This window comes from Betta splendens, chromosome 9 (assembly GCF_900634795.4).
Source record: "Betta splendens chromosome 9, fBetSpl5.4, whole genome shotgun sequence".
Lineage (NCBI taxonomy): Eukaryota > Metazoa > Chordata > Actinopteri > Anabantiformes > Osphronemidae > Betta > Betta splendens.
The window spans coordinates 19,223,603-19,240,645 of NC_040889.2; the positions used below are offsets into that span (position 1 = coordinate 19,223,603).

General features: G+C 48.6%; 1 protein-coding gene across 9 annotated transcripts in view; it reads left to right on the forward strand.

Annotated features, from left to right (window-relative positions):
• The window catches only part of fam172a (family with sequence similarity 172 member A), a 116,843-nt gene that overhangs the window by 2,203 nt on the left and 97,597 nt on the right, over positions 1 to 17,043 (forward strand). For all 9 annotated transcript variants that reach the window (XR_008695526.1, XR_008695524.1, XR_008695528.1 and 6 more), the window contains 3 exons: positions 2,495 to 2,595; positions 11,096 to 11,161; positions 12,702 to 12,893. Coding sequence is in view for 3 of the 9 variants with exons in the window: in XM_055511242.1 (XP_055367217.1) it covers positions 2,495 to 2,595; positions 11,096 to 11,161; positions 12,702 to 12,893 (359 nt within the window). In the remaining 6 variants the exon portion in view is untranslated. The remainder of the gene's footprint in view (positions 1 to 2,494; positions 2,596 to 11,095; positions 11,162 to 12,701; positions 12,894 to 17,043) is intronic.

Genomic DNA, 17,043 nt, shown 5'->3' on the forward strand with positions numbered 1-17,043 from the left:
GTGTACTCTACGGCCCGTCAGTAACCTACTCAGCCTTGCCCTCCGCCTGACGGAGCATTTGCATAACCTCGCTGTGCCTAAGAGCAGACACACAGAGACCCGCCCCCCACCCCCCCACCCCCCCGGCCGCCACCCTGCCAACACCCCGGCAGCCCCCAGCCCCGCCCACGAGTCCCGGCTCAGGCTCCCACGGAGTGATGAACACATCCAGACACCCACCCTTATGTCTTCCCCTTTTACTGTATCTCTCCCAGCCTGATCAAAATCCCAACACACACACACACACACACGCACGCACACACGGTCACCTATACTCATCTGTATGGCTTGTCAATTTCCACTCAGGCCTGTTTCTGAAGGATAGCGTTTCCATTAAAGCCGCGGTGAGCCTCAGGCGGCGTCTCCGGTACGTCGGCTCACAGTCACTCTTGCTCATGGGCATTTCTATAGCTGCACCCCGGCTACCTTTGCCCGAGACAGGTGGAACAAAAATGTTAATTTGACCATGTAATGATGTGAATACAGACGAGGCTGTGTACAATAGTTTGCAGGTATCTTAATCACTGAAGATGATGGCTTCATCTCGCTAGCCCTCCGGTTTTCCATTACTGGAAATCCAAGGTTATGTACACCTAATTAAGCGGCCAAATTGAGAACAGAATGCTAATTATGACAGAAAAAGAGGAGAAAAGTTGAGAAAACGTTATTCCTCCGAGAGGAGGTGTTGAGGGAGGCAATGGAGCTGATCACCCCTCAGCCCACACAGACACACACACACACACACACACACACACACACACACACACACACACACACACACACACACACACACACACACACACACACACACACACACTTCTCTCCCTCCGTCGTACAAACACACATTTGCTACAGTAGGATTTCATTATAGCTCCTCTCTTCCTTCTCTTAGGCAGTAGTGTTTAGATCCTCACCCCTACATGAATGCATAATTGATTTTCTTCAAGGTACTCTCGGTGCGCACTGTTTCATCCCGGCTCCTCGCTCGTCTCCCTCTCTGCCTCTCAGGCACGAGGCTGCTTTTTAATGCAACATGATGACAAACGTAGATTCAGGATTACATGTTGGCTAACAACGAACCATGAAAGCAAGTGGTGTAATACACCGAGTGCCAGCGATGCGAGATTTATCGCGTTGACAGTGGGGTAAAAACGGTGGCAATTTAGAAACAGATGAAAAAAATATGCCTATGTGCTCTTTTATCTGGCAAAGATATTTATTTATATCTAAGGTGGGCTTCCTCACATCGTGCAGTAATTGAGAAAGTATGAGAGCCCCCTGGCTATTTAGGTTAAGTATGTGTACTTTTCAGAGGTTTAGTTTGTACAAACTCTGCAGTCATAAAGGTCAAAATTAAATTTAACACCGTTTAGCATTTTATTGTGTTGTAGTGTCACCCGCACGATCGATGGGCTCATTGCTAAGGTATAAATATAAGCTAAAGCCACGCGAGGGTAATTGTTTATTAGGAAAAAAGTATCACCATTGCTGAGCAGCACTTTACAGTCTTATGACTGTTTTATATGGAATGAAACCTGGACATGTTAAAAACTCTGGCTCCCCTGAATCACAACAAATGGCCTAATGTCCCAAAAAGCTTTTTAATCATCCCGGTCAATTCCTGTGTTTTAATGGCAGTGGGCCTCACTTGCAACGCTCCGCAGAAGCCTGGTGACGTTACCTGTATGTTCACAGCTGGTTCTCCTGGCTGTGTGTGTGTGTGTGTGTGTGTGTGTGTGTGTGTGTGTGTGCGCGTGCGTGCGTGCGTGCGTGCGTGCGTGCGTGCGTGCGTGCGTGTGTGTGAGCTGCTCTGGTTAGGGTGACGGGCCCATGGCCAGGCAGCATCCTCAGAGGAATTTCAAGGAGCGGTTGTTGTGGCCAGTGCACGCCAGCCCACCTTTTCTCTCACTTCATGCTCATTCCAAGCGCAACTACACACACACAAACTGAGAATCTTTTCCCACACCTCCTCTAGTCTTTATTCCTTTGGGTGGAAAAGGCAGGGACGGACCCGTGGCCTGTCGCCAGAGTGAGCCGGAAAGAAGAGGGAGAGAGAGATGGACACAGTTAAGGGGGGGGGGGGGCTTTTAGATGGATGAAGAAAGGGAGAGAGGATTTTTGCCATACCAGCTGTCTCGGCCTGTCCTGCCAGACTACCCAGAAGGCCGTTGGAGTCGTGACTGGAAGAACGCTGCTGCAACCATGGGCTTTATACCTGCCAGATGGGGGTGGTTGGGGGAAGAAGGGTAAGGAAACACGTGAAGTGACAGAGGAAAAGTGCGAAGACGGGAAAATAAACCATGCAAAAACCACGGGGCAAAGCTCAGCGTGGTTCATTTTGGCACTATCTGTATTTTTACACGTCTAGTCAGATGACGAGACGCGTAGACAAGTGTCTGTTGTCACTGCAGATGTTGTATTTTTCCCTTTTATTCATTCCACCTTTCTTCCCCAGATGGTCAGCTCAGACATATAAAAACAGGAGAGCCCTTCGTGTTCAATGCCAGGGAGGATCTGCACCGATGGAACCAGAAGCGCTATGAAGCTCTGGGAGAGGTAACTGCCTGCTTTTCTTTACTGGGATGCTAAATAAGAACGTTTCTCTCTTTTACCACAATGTTACAAGCTGCTGCAGGAGTTATTGATTTTTCTTTTTTCAGCATCAAAAGACACGACACAAACGCTTGTCACACAGGGACTGTGCGACATTTTTATACTTCTGTAGACGCCATGCAATTGAATTATACGTTAAATTAAAGTTGAGAAGAAACGTTGAGCCTCACATTTTTATTTGGGATTTGCTAGTTTTAGACGTGTCCCAAGATGATCCCGAGGATTAGTTTTTGGGCAGATCCTAGAATCAGTATTGCCTGAAATGGAGCCAATCAAAATCCAATGCACACTGTCGAACTACACCGAGTTCACTGAGTTGGAAAATGTACACAGGCAAATCTGCGCTTCCTTTGTCTCATTAGAACGAGGAAGGTTTACAAGTGTTTTAAAGGTCACGGTCTTGCCAGTCAGATGCCCACAGTGCATTTCACCCTAATTATTTGTCCCTCATGCTCACAGTTGCGCTTTTATTCCATTTTTGCTACGTAACCCTTGTTAAATTTCAACTGTGAAACCGTGTGTCACAGGTCAGGGACACATTTGCTCTGCAGCACAGCCACGGTCCACGCTACATGGTGAAAATGGGCTGTGACTGCTGCTGCACCGGCTCCATTTGAAATATTCCACTAACCACAGCTTTGAAATCCCGCTGACACATTTTTGGGGCTCCTTGATGTTCTTTAGAAGCTCTGCGGTCGTCCAACCGCACGGCCATGTAACGTAACAGACACCACCCCGAAGTCCACGTCTTGTTTACCGGCGCCGCTCCGGCGCGTGCGGGGCGCGCTGAGATAATGAGACAAATGTTCTTTTATAATCTGTGTTATTTGCGTCCTCGGCTGTGTTGCTTTTAATTGTTGCGCGCGTCCTTTGAAGTTCAAAGCGACGTGATAGACCCGTTTGTGGGATTACCTGGGTGTTTTAAATATTTCGAATGCAGGTATACAGTAACTCCTTTGAGAGACAACCTTCTGTGAAGCCGCCCCCCTTTTCTTTTGCCTGCTCGGGCTCTATCTACAAACATCTGAAAAGGTTTGCAGGAACAAACATTTGCAAGAAAAATAAAAAAGAAGAAAAACAGCCCTTTTAAGAACACACAGACATTTCAACTAACTAAACCCCGGCATCTGGGGTGGCTGTTGAATTTTTGGAGGGAACAACCGGTCATCACGCAGGATGCATGCAGACTGGGTTCATCCTGTGTGAACTGTCAATCAGTGATGATGCGAGCCTGTGTAATGGGACCTGATACTGTAGGGAGGTGTGTTATGGCAGACGAAGTAGCTGAATGAGCAGCAATATCTGCTGCGCTGTTTTTTAGGCCACAGATGAGTCAAGAAAATGAACACTGTACTTCTCTCCTGCAGCCTTTGACAGTACAAATGCGTTGTTTTTGCTGTAAGAAGTATGGTGTATTATAAATAGATCCAGTTTGCTTTTAGTTCTAAAACTAGGTTATGCTGCTTAGGCAGCCTCTGTATATTTAGAGTATTTAGAGTGTATGTGTGCATGCATACCTGCACCTCTGTATCTCCGACCTAAGGGTGAAATCCTCCTTTTGGCATCGTTTGTCTGGTCTTTCTAGCGACTCCTCTTTTTCATTTTTGCATCAGACAGAATCAAAGGCTTTTACAGCGACTGTGGGACGAGGGTGAGCCTTGGTGCACACATGTCTGTTAGGGACCACTCTGAAACACACCCCAGTGCTCTCTATCAGCCTTCTACACAGAGATGGTGTGTGTGTGTGTGTGTGTGTGTGTGTGTGTGTGTGTGTGTGTGCGTGCTTGCCCCTGGCAATGTGAATAGAATGGCAGCATCATTGCCCCCTAATGTCCACTCACATACCTCTCTCCCTCCCTGCTCCATACCTCTGTCCAGCTCTCCCTCCCTCCCTTTCCTCCCTCCCTTTCCTCCCCTCGGTCGCTTTACGGCTCTGCATTCTGTGTGCGCAGCTTTGTGTGTCTGCGCCTGTGCATGTGCGTGAGGGGGCTGGGGGGGCGGCGGCTGTATTGTCAGACACATCACAGCACCAGATGTCCAATTTGCACTTCAGCCTCGTCTGAATGGAGGGACGGTTAGAAATAGGGGGAACGAGGATGTTGGTGTGATGGCCTCCAAGCAAAAGAAAGAGATGGGAACAAAATCTGCTTCTGGAAGTGAATTATTTTTCACTCTCCACTTTTCCCCTGTAGAAATTAATTCAAAGATTTTCCTATGTATTAGTGTTGCGAGAGCTTTGCAGATGCTGTCCCAGGCGCTGCAGCAGAGCGTTGGTCTGGGAACTGTGGGCCATGTTTCATGCAGGGACACCTGGGTTGTAGTTCGGCACCTGAGGACAGAACAGCACATTGTAACAAGGTGGAACGAAAAATGTAGCTTATCAACAGCCTGACAGAGGAACTGGTTTGTAACACTGAGCACCCGCTGTGAAGACGCAACGTGTATGTGTTGTGTTGGTAACAATGTAGGAAAATGAGGTTCTTTGCATGAGAACCACTGAATGTTCTCTGGGTTAACGTGACCAGTAAAGTAGTTACTGTGTGTATATTAAAACACAGTTATAGAAAATATATATACTGTAAGTTAAAAACTAGACTGACTTACTGGTCCCACTGACTCCTCCGTCTACCCAGTTACAGCTGGACAAGCACCGCCCTGCAGCAACAACCTAGTTAGCAGTCCTGGTCCGCTTGTGCCAACAGTTGTCCTTGAAGTGCTGGAAACAGATAAAACATTCCTTTTTTTTTGTTCCTCGCCTGTAACTTTGTTCCACATGACACTGTGCTCCATAGCTGAAACAAGCTCTAGTGGTTTATGCAGTTTTGGACTTTCGCATCCAGATGTGAAGCATTTTGGGGAAGAAAATGGGCCGATGAGGTCTAATGGTGCCGTAACTACACAATGACATACAAGTACATACAGTATGATCGCCCTACGTCTTTGAAGTAGTATTTTGTCTTTCAACCCATTTACTAATGTCGCATGATTCCTTGTGGACTGAAGCTACGGCGGCAGCCTTAGCAAGGCCGTCTATGGCTGTCTGTCCCTGGGAATGTGGGACAAAGGCGGCGTCAGCAGCAGAAATAACCATTTACATTCTGAATACACTCCATGAACCAGTTAAAGCGCTCGCTAGGACGTCTCTGTTACTTACTGTAGGTCTACGGTCGCACGGGTCCAATGCGACCTTCGCCTTCTCCCCCTCCTTCTGCGCCGTGTCAGATGTTGCGTGGACCCACAGGCCGTCCGCGTCCTGGTATTTGTGGTTCCGTAATGGGCGTATTACAGCTGTAAAGGGGCCCAGACCCTGTGCGTGGTGCCGCTCGGTGCAGCGGGGTCACAGCCTGTGTAGGTGTCAGTTGTAGTCTGATTTCTGTGATGCAGCGATGAATCTCTCTGATAGGAAACAAGCATAGGGTCTGGCCCAGATGGAGCTCTATTAAGCTGTTAATAAATGAGGATTCTTCTCTGCTCTGACTGCATCTGTGGAATGGAAGGCACTCGCACGCACGCATGCACGCACGCACGCACGCACACACACACACACACACACACACACACACACACACACACACACTCACGCATAAACACAGAGAATCAGAATATTATAATGAAGTAAAACTAGCCAGATGGCTGAATTAGGAAGCCCTCTCTCTTTCTCTCTCTCTCAGTCTGTCTCTCTACCCCCCCCCCCCCCCCCCCCCACCCCCTTTTTCTCTCTGTGTCTTCATCTCTCTCCCTGTCTGTCTCTTTCACTGTTTAAAAGACAGTGTAAACACTGTCTCTCCTTTTTACCCGGCTTTCTGTCTTCTGTCTCCACATTATGGACGCCGCGTGTTGCCATGGAGACGGTCAGCTGACAAGTTTAGGGCCCAATGAAGGAACGCTAGGAAATCTGCAATAGCCATTAGTGGCTCTTGTTCCGTTATGGCATTAATTTGCTATCAATACAGATTCCCATAATTTGATGTGTGCTTTATGTTTGTTTTCTTTTACCAGAAGCCCCTTTTACACATCCAGCCTTCTTCCTCCAGTAACAATGAAATTGATGGTGCAGTCTTGACGTTTTGCGTCAGCCTCGCAGTGGGAACCTCGAAGACGGGCCTCCATACTGTACTTAAAGCACCAGGAGGCCCCCTCACCAGTCGTGTACCATTTTGTTGTGGAGCTAATGGGATCTCTCTAAAGAGGGACTATAAATGACAGCTGTCTGCCCTGATTCACCGACTGCCATCACGTCTCCATTCCCAGAACACTTGAACGCCTCTGCTGCAGCTCGGGCTAAAAGCGGGGACGGGGCAGCAGACACAGTCAGGCGTGCGCGGTCGCGGGGAGCGGATGGGGTGGATTAGAGGTGATGAAAGAGAAGGGAATTGGACGGGGGTGATGAAGCGGGCGGCGTCGGCGGGGAGACGGGAGGGCCGGTCGTTACGTTGGCATCTGTTGCTACCGCTGGCATCTGAATTAACCCTCCGTCGGCGCCTGAGGAGGTCATTACGGCGCCATTACAATCCGCGGCGCGGGGGCCGGCGGAGCGGGTGTGAGTGAGGTGAGGGGGAACCGACGCCCGGCCCAAACAGCCCTGTCTGCCTGTGTGCGATGGGGAACTTTGTCTTCCCCTGGAGAGACCCCCCCCCCCCCACACACACACACACACTCCCCCGTCTCTCTCTCCACAGACAGACGAGTGACAGAGACCTCGTGGGAATTACACCACTCTCTCCCTTTGTTTCCCATGTGGACTGACAGATCACAAATTCACAACAATGGGCCCTATTTTAATACCACTTTCAGCTGGAACACGGCGCCGACTTAAAATAAACAACCTTTGCATCGCCTCGTGCTCCCTCTCATTCTCGCAGCCTCTGAGTGTGCTTTGCTGTTGTTGCCACTGTTGTTGTGCTGCATTGTTCGTGGGGTGGGGTGGGGGGGGGTCTTTTTTTTCCTTCTCTTCCTCCCCTCTATTCTCTGGAGAAGAAGAAATGCTTTCCTGGGTGCAGCCAGTGATACGGCATGGAGCAGCTCTTTCAGCTTCATTATATAAACAGCTTTGATGCCTCTTCTTGCTCTCTGGTTTCTGTGGCTAAGTGGCTTTTGGAGAGGGCTCTGGTCTAGAGAGACAAGAGGTGCACGCGTGTCTGTAAACTGGAAGCCTTAAAAGAGCTCGCTAACTAGGTCTTCTGATGTCGTACACGTTGTCGAACATTTCATTTGCTTGTGCAGAGGCTGCTTCCTGGACGCACACGCTACAGGACACTTTCGTATGAATTGGCTGCATATTCCAACGTGACTGGTACCAGTCAACTTCCCAGTGGCCGCCTCGAGAGCTGGTTTCAGGCCGCCGCTTCCCTTGCTCCCTTTATAATTACAGTTTCCTCCGTTGCCCTTGACCGTTTAAACCCTCCCCCTCTCCCCCCTCCCAGTGCTTGTCTCCCCCCTCCCGCTCCCTCGCTCCTCTTCTTCTGCTCATCTCCTGCTCCATCCTCTTCTTCTTTTCTCATGCCCTCTCCCCGAGGTTTATTTACCGTGCTGTGGAAGATGCGTCCCCTCGCCGCTTCAGGTGCGGTCCGCCGAAACCACTGATAACTGTTGTTGTCGCAGGGATGAAACACACGAGCGCAGCGTGGGAGGTCGCTTTTCTCCCCGTAGTCGGCAGTTTTGAGGCATGTCAACTTGCAGCCGCGCTGATCTTCATTAGGACCGTGTCAGGGTGTGAGGACGAGGTGACGTTGATGTCACTGCCCGCCCACTCAAAGGCCTTTTATTAAGCCCGTGTACTTTTGTACTTTCTTCCCCCCCCCCTCCACCCAGCATCCCCCTACAGTGGGAGCTGGCACAGGACTTTGGCTCCTGGGGATTACTTCTCCATCGCCCACCTCTTGTCTTGGGGTTTTTTTCCTCCCACTGAGCCCTCCTCTAAGTCCTTTCCTTCCTTCCTGATCCCACTCGTGTTGCTTCATTGCCACAGTACTTCCTCTGCACAAACAAACTGCAGACGCAGAGGTGACCTCAGCTGCAGAGGGTCTATGTGAGACTCTCCCACGATCGCTGTCTAAGTCCTGCAGAACTCTCGCTGTTGTTTTAGGACCCAGCATCATCCAGCTGTTGTGGCCGACGACCGAAGCACCACTTTTCTGCTGTTTTACCCCTTTTACCCCTTCTCTGTGGGGGAAGAAGCTTTAAGCGTATTCCTGTTCACTTTTGTGCACTGCCCCCTCCCTCCTCATCCCTTTTGTGTTTCTTAATACTAGATGCTAAATTCAGAGCCAGTGCGTTTCTCATCACCCTGCGTCCCCAGCGCAGCCACTCGGCGTGGCTACCTGCAGGCATTTCATTAACGCACTGAGGAGACGTTGGTAATTACGTGACAAAAGGCTTTTCTTAATGTACTGATCAGCTGTGGAGAGTCCTCAGAGGCCCACGCAGAAGGAGGACGGCTTTGTTTGTGCATCAAGACGCGTTTGAACGCGGCGATTCTGAGTTTCTCCGGTTTAAAGAAACGTTGAGTTTTGATCCATCGGAACACCCGCCCTTTTCAACTCCTTCCTTTTGAACTGATCTTGTTTTCTAAAAGCGTAATTTGAAAATGTAATTGTAAACTAAATCATATGGACTAAACCACAGAGCCATATATATATACAAGCTTGGATATTAGATTCTTGTTTATGATCTACCCTTTCATTGTGCATTCACACGTTGAAACTCTTGCATTCTTCCCACTTTTCTCGCCCCTCTCTTGTTCAGCCTCTCTCCTTATTTTATATCAGATGGTTCTCAGCCACCTGAGGCGCTGAACAAATAACATAGTGCAAATGAAATTTCCTGTGAGGCTTATTGATGTCATTAAACACTAGCATACTGAGACGCGGAATCATTTTAGTCTTCATCAGACTGGCTGACATTTTAGTGAATTAGCTGCTCGGGTTTTGGTGGGTTGGGGGGAGGCGGCGTTGTTTTTGCTTTCCTCGCCCCCCCCCCCCCCCCCCCCCCCCCCACCACCACCACCACCACCACCACACCCCATTCAGGGTCAAATGGTGGAATCGATCATCTTATTTTCTCCATCTGCTGCTCTGTGATTGGCTGTCATAAGGCTAATGTGTGTGTCTCGTGTGTAATGTTTTTTTTTTCTTTCTTGCATGTTGTTCTAGCCAGGAAAATCAAGTTAGCGTTGAGTTTGTGCTGGGCATAAAAGAGCACGACATTATTGCAATTATGACACAAATTCACCTCTGACTTTAGAGCAAAAGCCTTTCTTCATATACGTTCTTTTGTTACATTTGGCCTTTTGTTGTCCTTTCTTTTCCCACTTCAAAATAATCTCTGTGGACAATCACCCGCCACATTTAAAATCTGAAAGCGGAAATATTCTCAAACTCATGCCATTTGAAGAGTGTTTGGAGTTTGTAGGATTATACTGATTTATTTATGGCTGACATTTAAGAGCACGACCTAGAGAAAACAGGTAGCTTCGTATGAAGCAGAAGACAGAGATAGGGATAGAACCCATTAACTAATCTATTATATATTTTATGAGACATGGCAGTTTCCGCTTGCTCCTTGTTTGAGGTGAGTCAGTGCTTGGGCTCAGATTCTGGACCTTGACTCAGTCCTGGACATGCTCTGTGCCACTGCTGGCCTTTGGGTTGCTGCTCTAGTTAAGCTGACGTCTTCACAGGCCGGTGCGGCCTGTTGGTTCACTCCCCCCTCGGCTCACTGCACGTCGTGACAGGTACAGGACACAGCATTTGTTATCGCATATGTTCGGGGGGAAGCATCATCGCGGCGTTTCAGCCGTGCGTTTAATGTGTAATCACTCTCAGGATTTTCGTCTTTCTCTTGGAACTGATCAAAAAAATCTAAAGCGGTGCCCCCTAAGCACATCTCGCTTTTTTCCAATGAGCAGAGCACGGCGAGAAGAAAAGAAGGGAGGAAAAAATACAGAAAATGGAGAAGAAAGTTGTTAATGTTGCTGAACCATGAAAGACTTGGCCTGAGGTTGGGATGACTTGGTATACAAGGTTTTTTAGTGCCGTGGCTGCGGGGATAAACATAACTTACATCAGCCCTTTGCTTGTACAGGAGATTTCCTCTCCTGGCACTTACAACCTCAACACTCTCTGTGCACTGTGATTCACAGAAACACACACGAACACCAGCCACACACACACACACACACACACACACACACACACACACACACACACACACACACCAGAGGGTAAACAAGGGTTTGAATAGTATTGTTCTATTCTGCTCGCGAGCATGACAGTGGTTGCGATTACATGTTCACACATGCTGTGCGCACAGAGTGTAGACAGCTTTTGTTGGATGGATTTGTATCAACATTAGTATAAAAATCCTAATTACATTAGACTGCACTATTATTGTTGTTATTATTATTATTTGAACGGCTGATTCTGTTTCTTTCTCTTTCCTGCAGATCATCACTCAGTATGTTTATGAGCTGCTGGAGAAACAGTGCAACATGACTAAAGCAATCCTGCCAGTAAGTACCCACAGTGAAAAGAGACGTTTTCCACTTTTATTTATGCCCTTGAAGATTAAAGAGAGTATTAAATATGAAAATTGACGTAAACGCCTCAGCTTTAGCGTGTGATTATGATATTGAGTGTCTTGTTTAAAAAAAAAAAAGAAGCAAAAAGGGGATTGTGAGGACTCAGCTCTCCTCGTTTCGCTATCATTCTTTGTCCTTCTCTTTCTGTCTGCCTCAGTCTCTTTCTTACGTCCTCCCTTTCTTTTTTTTCGCCTTCCACTTACCACATCCTTTGTGCAAAAGTGTCTCCTCAACAAATTAACTGTATTGTGACGTGTCATTTCAAAGGCGCGGAGGCACAGCATGCCGATGCCTAATCTGTTTTGCATTCATTTGCGCTGAAGGGGACTTTCTGCGCTGCCATCATGGAGTTATTCTTTGCCCAGCTCATCCAGGCTCAGTGCACACACTTGATCCCTTTTATTTGTTGTTGGAAGCGTGCGCCCCCCCACCGCACGCACACGCGCGCACACACACACACACACACACACACACACACACACACACACACACACACACACACACACACACACACACACACACACACACCCTTGCCCATCCAGCCCCGTTCTCTTTCTGTTTATAAAAGTTGTGATCATTTTTCAGGCTGTGTTTATAGGGATGTTATGCGGTGTTGGTGTTTAGAAGCATAGCAGTTAGCTCAGGCGCTAACAGTGTCCATAAATCACCTAGCCAGGGACTCAGCGCCTTTCATTAGCCCCTATACACTTTCACTGGTTTATCTGCCCGGCCTATTTATCTCATTATTCCTCTGGAAAATTGCTCTGTTCTGCTTTTCTGCTGCCCACCCGCCTGCGAGTATATGGCGTGCGTGCGTGTGTGTATTAGTGTGTTAGCGGTGGGTCCGTCCACCTGCGTGGCATTGAACTTGTGACCGCAGATTTTAAGAAGATTAACCGCAGCCAAGTATAGGGAGAGGGAATGATGGTGCACTGGAGAATAAAGGGTAAGATTTTCTCCCCCACTCTGCTCCCTTTGTCTGCATTGGATTAAGTTCTTGCAGCTGCCACCAGTGGCTTTTATGGACAGTGTTTGTCTTCTTAGAGATTCTTCCAGACCAGGCAAACTTGGGGAGGGATGCGGAGGCGCGCTGGACGTGTGCATGCGCTCACACATTCAGCCTCCGTCCCCGTCTGTCTCACTTTCCTTCGGTTTTAATCGCACAAAGGCTGTTTCCTAATCATGCCTATTGATGATTAGTGTACTGATGCATATGAGCTTTTTAATTTCCAAGGCCACAGAGGAGAGGACTGTTTCCCTTTAAACTTGTGCATGTTGTGCGCACAGAGTGCAAACATGTATTTGGATTGAGTTAAGTCCTCAAAGAAGGGTGTTTATATGCAAATGCTCATCAGTTTGGAGATAACATAACAACAGTAACATGACAATAATATTTACGCCATGTTTTCTATTTTTTCCTCACTTGTCTTTCAACAGACCAGTGTAAGTAACTGTTTTCCTGGATCTTTAGGTGGATGCTGCTGAAGGTGAACCCACCAGTTTTATCTACCTGAGCTCAGATGCCTTGTCCAACCCATCGAAGCTGCTGGTACTGATTCAGGGCAGCGGCGTCGTGCGGGCCGGTCAGTGGGCCCGTAGGCTAATCATCAACCAGGACCTGGACTCGGGCACACAGATCCCCTTCATCAACCGAGCCATGGAGGTAGGGGCACAACAAACGCAGCGGAACCCGGTCGGCCTGTTTTGTTGAATGTCGGAGTGATCTTTTTCAGTGTGTAATATGTTGTTGCTGGGAGCTCCGGTACCGAAGGCTGCGTGTATAGCATCGACAGCATCGAGTTCGGTTTAACTTTGTTGGGCAATTTTAACAAGTGTAAAGAAGATAGGAGATTTTGTCCCGGGGTCAAATTAGAAATTATATGATGCTGAACAATTTCAGCACTGCACAGCATCATATAATCACAGAGACCAATAATAACAGGACATTCGTTCACAGGTGGAAACACAGACTTTATTACTTTACATATTACTACAGTCCTCAACTCAGAATTGAGCCTTATATTGTCTTGTTAGGGAAATGAAGCTTATTCCTCAACATGATCATTATTATACAAGAAAACACTTATGCTTTCTTGTGATGCATGACTCCCATATAGTGGTGTGTGTTCATGGGTGACTGAGCTGAGAGAGAGGGAAGGAGATAATGTAATGTAAAATATAGATTAGTTTTCTTTCCCCACCCTATGATAATTCAGGAGTGTATACAACTGTGTTAGCAAGCAAAAGGTGGCTTTGCCTGTCTTATTATTTTCATTCCCATCTCTGTGCTCATTTGTCAGCCCGGCCAAAACTACCTGTGTAATTTCATCTGCCCGCTGTTCAAATTGACTTAGGGGAGATCCTGCGCTCCCTCACTCCCTCGCTCTCTCGTTTCGTCCATCACAATGCCATAAAGACTTTTACTGCTACGTTAAGACCTCACACGCTGAGAACCGCGGCAACAGCAGAGCTCCGCGGCGCAGACCCGCGTGGGAGCTGGTGGACGGAGCGCTTGTCCAAAAACCTGACTCTGGTTGGACGGCGGCGTCGTGTTGTTGTTGCTTGTTGAGTCGCAGTGACTGTTCTGATACAGAGAACGTCGTGTGTGCGGTGCAACTGTTGCTCATTCATCAGTGTAAACAAGAAATCGTGCTCTTACCCTCTGCTAAGTCTTCTGTGTGCGCAGCGAAGACACTTACAGTACAATATGAATCCCACACATTGCTTTTAATATAAGCTTCGGATGTGCTTAAAGCTAATTAGACAATAGGAGATTCTAATGCACGGGCTCCGTTCTCCATCCCTCTACAATGTTTTCTAGAAAGAGTGCTTCGCCTCCAGTGCAACTCTTGTGAACTCGTAGGAAGTTGATTGGAAATTCAAAGCCTGCAGCGAAGGGTCAACTGGAGTGCATTCGGGGAAATATGGGGGGGTGGTTTGGCTTTTGCAAAACACACGAGCGCTCTCGCCCCAGACGTAAAAGTTAATACGACTTAGAACAACATTGCCGTGTGTGTACATGTGCGGTACAGTGTGGTGTGTGGTGTGTGGGGACTGGCACCTCTATTAAAGCACCCCTGTGAAATCCTTAGCCGTGTTCTGTGGAAGCTTGAGTCAGCCTTTCCCCTCTTCCGATGGGATCACCGCTGCCAATCAGGGGACTGTGGGAAAAATAGCTGTGCTAGTTAATCAGGCCCTTCACACGCAGAACTCATCGCTTTCTAGGGTGAATCTCGGGGCAGACCCCTGATTGCTATGCTCCTGTACACACGCGCACACACACACACACACACACACACACACACACACACACACACACACACACACACACACACACACACACACACACACACCCTGTGTCTGTCAGGCTGCTGATACATTAATGCGCTCATGCAATGTGTATGTTAAAGGTGACACAACAAAACAAACACATGCAGACATACTGTATTCACAAATCTATCACCGCTGGTAGACACTATGCATGAGCGGTGTTTATGTGCGTGCGTGCGCACGTAGTGTTGTTCCCATAGCCTTGAGGTAAAATGACAGGTGAGAGGAGGTTGCTCCAGTAACGACCGGGGAATGGAGGGAAGCGGGCGGAGGAGAGGAATGCCAGATAGGAAACTGGTGGAGGCGCCGGTGGAGGGTTTTTCAGAGCAGAATAGGGTTATGATTGGTTGGAGGAGGACAGAACAAGGAAGATGGAAACGGGGTGCAGAGGGGATTGAGGCAGGAGAGGAGGATGAGGAAGTGACTGTAAATGGGGTGGGACTGGTGCAGGAGAGATGGGAGCGCAGAGAGAGGGAGAGAGAGAGTGAAAGAGTAGGCAGAAGACAGGCGTCTGACAGCTCCACTACTGGGAGAGGCCCTCTTAATGACAGCTTATTCCTTCATGATTTCAATTCCTGACAGTCGACAGGTCTGCTTGTTGCATCATGGCAGCTGTATCATTACCTTCTGGCCCTGTCACTGCTCTGCATCCTGAGACTGAGATGGTGGTAGTGGATGGTGGGTGTCAGGGGGTTTGGAGAAGGGGGTGGGGGGTGGGGGGGGTGAGGGAGGGAGGCGTGTGGATTCTGAGGTTACAGTCAGCTTTATTGAAGACGGAGGCGATCATTAGCCAGAGGAGCTGTTGGAGTTAAGAGGGAGCGACTTACCGTCTGTTTGAGTTTGCGTCCAAGTTGACGTCAGGCTGTGGTTCTCGTGTATCGGTGGCCTGACAGCACAGCGGGCGATCGCTAAACCCACTCTTAATTTCTCGTCCTTCATTTCCCATCACTTCTAAGCTTTGTTCCCGCTGCCGCCACATTAGGTTTGGCTGCTATGCTCCATGATATTCACCCGCACACAGGAACATCTTCAATATTTTACAATAAGCGTTTACGTCTACGTGGAAAGTTTTCTGGTTGACTGACAAATGTAATTTTGTTTTGGATGTTGCTAAAAGAAACAGGTCCACGCCCCCCCGCGATGTCTCGCCTCCTTCTCACGCCCCTTCGCGCTCCCCCTTTCTCCCTCTTTCTCTCGACAGTGAGTCAGGCTTGACCCCGAAGGCCCGCTGGAAAGAAAGAGGGAGGTGTGGTGTTTTCAAAAGTGTGTCAAAAGCCTAGGGGTTTGTATCTGGCCAGAATTTCAATGGGAGGCTGAAAGGGGGCAGCGAGGCAGACAAACTCTAATACAGAAATTCTCTTTTAATTTCTGTCATGCTGACCCGCTTTTTCTGTGGCCGCTTGATGTCTTCTTCAGCGTCGCCCCGCGCGGCGCGGGGACGTCTCTCCCCGTCCTCTCTCTTGTCCACAGCGTTCTCTCCTCCGCAACCGTCCTCATTAGTTCCTTTCGTTCGCCCCCAAGCTGAGTGCTAACCGCTAACACGGAGCCTGTCTATGGGCATCAGGTGGCTACAGGAGCCAGACAGGTATCGTTACCCCCAGCTAGTCAGGTTTAGCCAGAGGACAGTGGTGGTGGTGGGGGGGTGGTTGTCAAAGGCGGCACTACCTCGCCGCGGCCTTGTAATAGCAAGGCCCAGGAACACATGCGCACACAGATATGCACACCTCCAGGTGGGAAGGTCCCAGCGCATCCCGCAGCCCAGATCAATGCACTTGACACCTTCAAAGGTGGGTGTGGGGCCTGGACTTGCTCTGGGGTTAAACCTCTTTTAAATAGCCTCCCGCGGGAAGGCAGCTGTCAATAACCCACCATAATTACCGGGGCCAGGGCCGCCAAGGGCTCGGCTGCACGGGCCAAATTAAAAATTGATCAGAGGGAGAGAAAACATTATTTTGTGGTGGTATTCCCTGTCCTAACAGCGCTGCTGATGCCGATGCCGTGTGTGAAATCTCATCAATTGAGGTCCAAGCGAGATATCTGGAGACCCATTTATCCGTCTATCTGCAGCCCCGATGTCCAGACGCACAATACCGAGCTGTCCCTGTTGTAAAAAAAAATATATTTGCATATTAAGTGTCTTTGAGTGTTTGTGGGTAGATGGAGTTCACGAGCGTGTGCATACTGTATGAGCGTGCAGCTGATTGGTATGTGCTCCAGGTAATCCTACATCATTCCCCATCTGCGGAGTGTGTGTGTGTTTGTGTTTGTGCGCGTGGGAGTGTGTGCACCTTGTAGCAGCGTATTGATTGTGGTCTCATTGAGTTTCTCTTGGCAGGGAGCCTTTATTTGTCCAAAAACGATATGAAGAATATATGCTCGTCCTCGGGCTTCCTCAAGGAAAACAGACAGACTCTTGTTTCACCAGACGCTGATGAACGGCGACAACGGTTTACAAAAGCAGTCGAATCGTTTTATTTATTTAT